Source organism: Notothenia rossii (assembly GCF_949606895.1).
Source record: "Notothenia rossii genome assembly, chromosome: 9".
Taxonomy (NCBI): domain Eukaryota; kingdom Metazoa; phylum Chordata; class Actinopteri; order Perciformes; family Nototheniidae; genus Notothenia; species Notothenia rossii.
The window spans coordinates 82,160,575-82,167,745 of record NC_136907.1 but is presented as its reverse complement, the minus strand read 5'-3'; the positions used below and the strand labels follow the sequence as shown (position 1 = coordinate 82,167,745).

The window sequence follows — 7,171 nt, the reverse complement described above, 5'->3', positions numbered from 1 at the left end:
TCCTCCTCCTCCCCTCCTCCCCCTCCTCCTCTTCTTCCCTCTCCTCCCCCTCCTCCTCCTCTCCTCCCTCTCCTCCTCCTCCTCTTCCTTCCTTCCTCCCTCTCCTCCTCCTCCTCCCCCTCCCCCTCCCCCTCCTCCTCTTCTTCCCTCTCCTCCCCCTCCTCCTCTCCCTCCTCCTCCCCCTCCTCCCTCTCTCCTCCTCCTCCTCCCTCTCCTCCTCTCCCTCCTCCTCCTCCTCCTCTTCCTCCCTCTCCTCCTCCTCACCTCTCCTCCTCCCCCTCCTCCTCTCCTCCTTCTCCTCCTCTTCCTCCTCCCTCTCTCCTCCTCCTCCTCCTCCCTCTCCTCCTCTCCCTCCTCCTCCTCTTCCTCCCTCTCCTCCTCTTCCTCCTCACCCTCTCCTCCTCCCCCTCCTCCTCTCCTCCTCCTCCCTCTCCTCCTCTTCCTCCTCCCTCTCTCCTCCTCCTCCTCCTCCCTCTCCTCCTCCCCCTCCTCCTCCTCCCTCTCCTCCTCTCCCTCCTCCTCCTCTTCCTCCCTCTCCTCCTCTTCCTCCTCACCCTCTCCTCCTCCCCCTCCTCCTCTCCTCCTCTCCCTCCTCCTCCTCTCATCCCCCTCCTCCTCCTCCCTCTCCTCCTCTCCCTCCTCCTCCTCTTCCTCCCTCTCCTCCTCTTCCTCCTCACCCTCTCCTCCTCCCCCTCCTCCTCTCCTCCTCTCCCTCCTCCTCCTCTCATCCTCCTCCTCTTCCTCCCTCTCCTCCTCTTCCTCCTCACCGATATAGATCTGCCGGTCGAAGCGGCCCGGCCTCATCAGCGCCGGGTCCAGGATGTCCGGCCTGTTCGTACCGGCTAGAACCACCACGTTAGTGGAGGTGTTGAACCCTGAGATACAGAGAGGAGTGAGAGGAGTGAGATACAGAGAGGAGTGAGATACACAGAGGAGTGAGACCTCCAGAGAGGAGTGAGAGGAGTGAGATACACAGAGGAGTTAGATACAGAGAGGAGTGAGATACAGAGAGGAGTGAGACCTCCAGAGAGGAGTGAGAGGAGTGAGATACAGAGAGGAGTGAGATAGAGAGAGGGGTGAGATACAGAGAGGAGTGAGATACACAGAGGAGTTAGATACAGAGAGGAGTGAGATAAAGAGAGGAGTGAGACCTCCAGAGAGGAGTGAGAGGAGTGAGATACACAGAGGAGTGAGATACAGAGAGGAGTGAGACCTCCAGAGAGGAGTGAGAGGAGTGAGATACACAGAGGAGTGAGATACAGAGAGGAGTGAGATATACAGAGGAGTGAGATACACAGAGGAGTGAGATACACAGAGGAGTGAGATACAGAGAGGAGTGAGATACACAGAGGAGTGAGGTACACAGAGGAGTGAGATACACAAAGGAGTGAGATACAGAGAGGAGTGAGATACACAGAGGAGTGAGATACACAGAGGAGTGAGGTACACAGAGGAGTGAGATACACAAAGTGAGATACACAGAGGAGTGAGATACAGAGAGGAGTGAGATACAGAGAGGAGTGAGATACACAGAGGAGTGAGATACAGAGAGGAGTGATATACAGAGAGGAGTGAGATACAGAGAGGAGTGAGATACACAGAGGAGTGAGATACAGAGAGGAGTGAGATACACAGAGGAGTGAGATACACAGAGGAGTGAGATACACAGAGGAGTGAGATACAGAGAGGAGTGAGATACACAGAGGAGTGAGATACAGAGAGGAGTGAGATACACAGAGGAGTGAGATACACAGAGGAGTGAGATACAGAGAGGAGTGAGATACACAGAGGAGTGAGATACAGAGAGGAGTGAGATACACAGAGGAGTGAGATACACAGAGGAGTGAGAGGAGTGAGATACACAGAGGAGTGAGATACAGAGAGGAGTGAGATACAAAGAGGAGTGAGATAAAGAGAGGAGTTAGATACACAGAGGAGTGAGAGGAGTGAGATACACAGAGGGGTGAGATACAGAGAGGAGTGAGATACAGAGAGGAGTGAGATACACAGAGGAGTGAGAGGAGTAAGATGCACAGAGGAGTGAGAGGAGTGAGATACACAGAGGAGTGAGATACAGAGAGGAGTTAGATACACAGAGGAGTGAGAGGAGTGAGATGCACAGAGGAGTGAGAGGAGTGAGATACACAGAGGAGTGAGATACAGTGAGGAGTGAGATACACAGAGGAGTGAGAGGAGTGAGATACACAGAGGAGTGAGATACAGAGAGGAGTGAGATACACAGAGGAGTGAGATACAGAGAGGAGTGAGATACACAGAGGAGTGCGATACACAGAGGAGTGAGATACACAGAGGAGTGAGATACAGAGAGGAGTGAGATACACAGAGGAGTGAGATACACAGAGGAGTGAGAGGAGTGAGATACACAGAGGCGTGAGATACACAGAGGAGTGAGATCCACAGAGGAGTGAGATCCACAGAGGAGTGAGATCCACAGAGGAGTGAGATACACAGAGGAGTGAGATACACAGAGGAGTGAGATACACAGAGGAGTGAGATACACAGAGGAGTGAGATACAGAGAGGAGTGAGATACACAGAGGAGTGCGATACAGAGAGGAGTGAGATACAGAGAGGAGTGAGATACAGAGAGGAGTGAGATACACCGAGGAGTGAGAGGAGTGAGATACACAGAGGAGTGAGATACACAGAGGAGTGAGAGGAGTGAGATACACAGAGGAGTGAGATACAGAGAGGAGTGAGATACACAGAGGATTGAGATACACAGAGGAGTGAGATACACAGAGGTGTGAGATACAGAGAGGAGTGAGATACACAGAGGAGTGAGATACACAGAGGAGTGAGATACACAGAGGTGTGAGATACAGAGAGGAGTGAGATACACAGAGGAGTGAGATACACAGAGGAGTGAGATACACAGAGGAGTGAGAGGAGTGAGATACACAGAGGAGTGAGATACAGAGAGGAGTGAGATACACAGAGGATTGAGATACACAGAGGAGTGAGATACAGAGAGGAGTGAGATACACAGAGGTGTGAGATACAGAGAGGAGTGAGATACACAGAGGAGTGAGATACAGAGAGGAGTGAGATACACAGAGGAGTGACATACAGAGAGGAGTGAGATACACAGAGGAGTGAGATACAGAGAGGAGTGAGATACAGAGAGGAGTGAGATACAGAGAGGAGTGAGAGGAGTGAGATACACAGAGGAGTGAGATACCCAGATGAGTGAGATAGAGAGGAGTGAGATACACAGAGGAGTGAGATACAGAGAGGAGTGAGATACAGAGAGGAGTGAGATACACAGAGGATTGAGATACAGAGAGGAGTGAGATACACAGAGGAGTGAGATACAGAGAGGAGTGAGATACAGAGATGAGTGAGATACACAGAGGAGTGAGATACACAGAGGAGTGAGAGGAGTGAGATACACAAAGGAGTGAGATACAGAGAGGAGTGAGATACACAGAGGAGTGAGATACATAGAGGAGTGAGATACACAGAGGAGTGAGAGGAGTGAGATACACAGAGGAGTGAGATACAGAGAGGAGTGAGATACACAGAGGAGTGAGATACACAGAGGAGTGAGATACAGAGAGGTGTGAGATACACAGAGGAGTGAGATACAGAGAGGAGTGAGATACACAGAGGAGTGAGATACACAGAGGAGTGAGATACAGAGAGGAGTGAGATACACAGAGGAGTGAGATACAGAGAGGAGTAAGATACAGAGAAGAGTGAGATACAGAGAGGAGTGAGATACACAGAGGAGTGAGATACACAGAGGAGTGAGATACAGAGAGGAGTGAGATACACAGAGGAGTGAGATACAGAGAGGAGTGAGATACACAGAGGAGTGAGATACAGAGAGGAGTGAGATACAGAGAGGAGTGAGATACAGAGAGGAGTGAGATACAGAAAGGATACACAGAGGAGTGAGATACACAGAGGAGTGAGATACAGAGAGGAGTGAGATACACAGAGGAGTGAGAAACAGAGAGGAGTGAGATACAGAGAGGAGTGAGATACACAGAGGAGGGAGATACACAGAGGAGTGAGATACACAGAGGAGTGAGAGGAGTGAGATACAGAGAGGAGTGAGATACAGAGAGGAGTGAGATACAGAGAGGTGTGAGATACAGAGAGGATTGAGATACACAGAGGAGTTAGATACACAGAGGAGTGAGATACAGAGAGGAGTGAGATACAGAGAGGAGTGAGATACAGAGAGGAGTGAGATACAGAGAGGAGTGAGATACACAGAGGAGTGAGATACAGAGAGGAGTGAGATACAGAGAGGAGTGAGATACAGAGAGGAGTGAGAGGAGTGAGACCTCCAGAGAGGAGTGAGATACACAGAGGAGTGAGACCTCCAGAGAGGAGTGATACAGAGAGGAGTGAGATCTCCCCCAGGTGTTTCTCATGATGCGTCAGGGCATCTCACCGTCCATCTCCACCAGCAGCTGGTTGAGAGTGTTTTCCTGCTCACTCTGTCCTCCAAAGCTTCCTCTTCCTCGTTTCCGCCCGACAGCGTCGATCTCGTCGATGAAGAGGATGCAGGGCGCGTTCTTCCTGGCCATCACGAACAGGTCCCGCACCTGCACACACACAATCAGTGTTTAAGTGTGTGTGTGTTTAAGTGTGTGGGTCTCACCTTGGCTGGGCCCAGTGTGTGTGTGTGGGTGTGTGTGTGTGTGTGTGTGTGTGTGTGTGTGTGTGTGTGTGTGTGTGTGTGTGTGTGTGTGTGTGTGTCTCTCTCTCACCCTGGCGGGTCCGACCCCCACGAACATCTCCAGGAACTCTGACCCGTTGACGGTGATGAAGGGAACGTCTGCTTCCCCCGCAGTAGCTTTAGCGAGGAGAGTCTTCCCCGTGCCTGGAGGGCCGGTGAGGATCGCCCCCTGCACACAGAATACAGCTGTCAATCATTACCTACTGAAGCCCCGCCCCCTTTCCCGCTTTCTGGTTCAAACTCTGATGTCTCAGTTCTTCCTGTTAGCATTAGCATCATGAGAGATCTCAGATACAGAGAGAACCAGAACATATGAGCCAGATTTAGATTTTCTGAAGAAAGTCAGCATTTTGAGATAGGCGAAGCTTCAGGCGAATAAAGTAAAATAATAAATTACTAATAATTATAATATATCTCACCTTGGGGATCTTGGCCCCCAGGTCCTCGTACTGCTTGGGGTTCTTCAGGAAGTTGACGAACTCCATGATCTCCAGCTTCGCCTCCTCGCAGCCCGCCACGTCTTTGAACTTCACGTCGATTTCGTCCTTCAGGATCTTGGCTGTCGTCTCGCTGACGCTGAACAGCCCCCCCATCCCCCGTCCAGGACCCCCCCCCCCGGCGGGGCCCCGACGCAGCATGAACAGCAGGAAGCCGATGATGAGCACCGTGGGGAGCATGCTGAGCAGGAAGGACCTGTAGAGACACATCAGGCTGACTCATTCCCTCTCAGGACTCATAATGCTGTCTCATTCCCTCTCAGGACTCATAATGCTGTCTCATTCCTATCAGGACTCATATTGCTGGCTCATTCCTATCAGGACTCATAATGCTGACTCATTCCCTATCAGGACTCAGAATGAAGTCTCATTCCCTATCAGGACTCATAATGCTGTCTCATTCCCTATCAGGACTCATAATGCTGACTCATTCCTATCAGGACTCATATTGCTGTCTCATTCCCTATCAGGACTCATATTGATGTCTCATTCCTCTCAGGACTCATAATGCTGTCTCATTCCCTATCAGGACTCATAATGCTGACTCATTCCTATCAGGACCCATAATGCTGACTCATTCCCTATCAGGACTCATATTGCTGTCTCATTCCCTATCAGGACTCATATTGAAGTCTCATTCCCTATCAGGACTCATAATGCTGTCTCATTCCTATCAGGACTCATAATGCTTTCTCATTCCTATCAGGACTCATAATGCTGACTCATTCCTATCAGGACCCATAATGCTGACTCATTCCCTATCAGGACTCATATTGCTGTCTCATTCCCTATCAGGACTCATAATGCTGACTCATTCCCTATCAGGACTCATAATACTGACTCATTCCCTCTCAGGACTCATAATGCTGACTCATTCCTCTCTGGACTCATAATGCTGACTCATTCCCTCTCAGGACTCATAATGCTGACTCATTCCTATCAGGACCCATAATGCTGTCTCATTCCTCTCAGGACTCATAATGCTGACTCATTCCTATCAGGACCCATAATGCTGACTCATTCCTATCAGGACTCATAATGCTGTCTCATTCCTCTCAGGACTCATAATGCTGACTCATTCCCTCTCAGGACTCATAATGCTGACTCATTCCTATCAGGACCCATAATGCTGACTCATTCCCTCTCAGGACTCATAATGCTGACTCATTCCCTCTCAGGACTCATAATGCTGACTCATTCCCTCTCAGGACTCATAATGCTGACTCATTCCTCTCAGGACTCATAATGCTGTCTCATTCCTCTCAGGACTCATAATGCTGACTCATTCCTCTCAGGACTCATAATGCTGAATCATTCCCTCTCAGGACTCATAATGCTGACTCATTCCTCTCAGGACTCATAATGCTGTCTCATTCCTCTCAGGACTCATAATGCTGACTCATTCCTCTCAGGACTCATAATGCTGAATCATTCCCTCTCAGGACTCATAATGCTGACTCATTCCTCTCTGGACTCATAATGCTGACTCATTCCTCTCAGGACTCTTAATGCTGACTCATTCCTCTCAGGACTCTTAATGCTGACTCATTCCTATCAGGACTCATAATGCTGACTCATTCCTCTCAGGACTCATAATGCTGACTCATTCCTCTCAGGACTCTTAATGCTGACTCATTCCTCTCAGGACTCATAATGCTGACTCATTCCTCTCAGGACTCATAATGCTGTCTCATTCCCTCTCAGGACTCATAATGCTGACTCATTCACTCTCAGGACTCATAATGCTGACTCATTCACTCTCAGGACTCATAATGCTGACTCATTCACTCTCAGGACTCATAATGCTGTCTCATTCCCTCTCAGGACTCATAATGCTGACTCATTCCTCTCAGGACTCATAATGCTGTCTCATTCCTATCAGGACTCATAATGCTGGCTCATTCCTATCAGGACTCATAATGCTGACTCATTCCCTATCAGGACTCATATTGCTGTCTCAT

At 49.8% G+C, this 7,171-nt stretch overlaps 1 protein-coding gene across 1 annotated transcript in view; it reads right to left on the bottom strand.

Annotated features, from left to right (window-relative positions):
* Nucleotides 1–7,171, bottom strand: part of afg3l2 (AFG3-like AAA ATPase 2) — a 38,183-nt gene that overhangs the window by 4,336 nt on the left and 26,676 nt on the right. Inside the window, exons 8-11 of the mRNA XM_079651092.1 lie at nt 5,133–5,406; nt 4,745–4,882; nt 4,426–4,579; nt 748–875 (exon numbers count right to left, since the gene is read on the bottom strand). Of these exons, the coding sequence (XP_079507218.1) occupies nt 748–875; nt 4,426–4,579; nt 4,745–4,882; nt 5,133–5,406 (694 nt within the window). The remainder of the gene's footprint in view (nt 1–747; nt 876–4,425; nt 4,580–4,744; nt 4,883–5,132; nt 5,407–7,171) is intronic.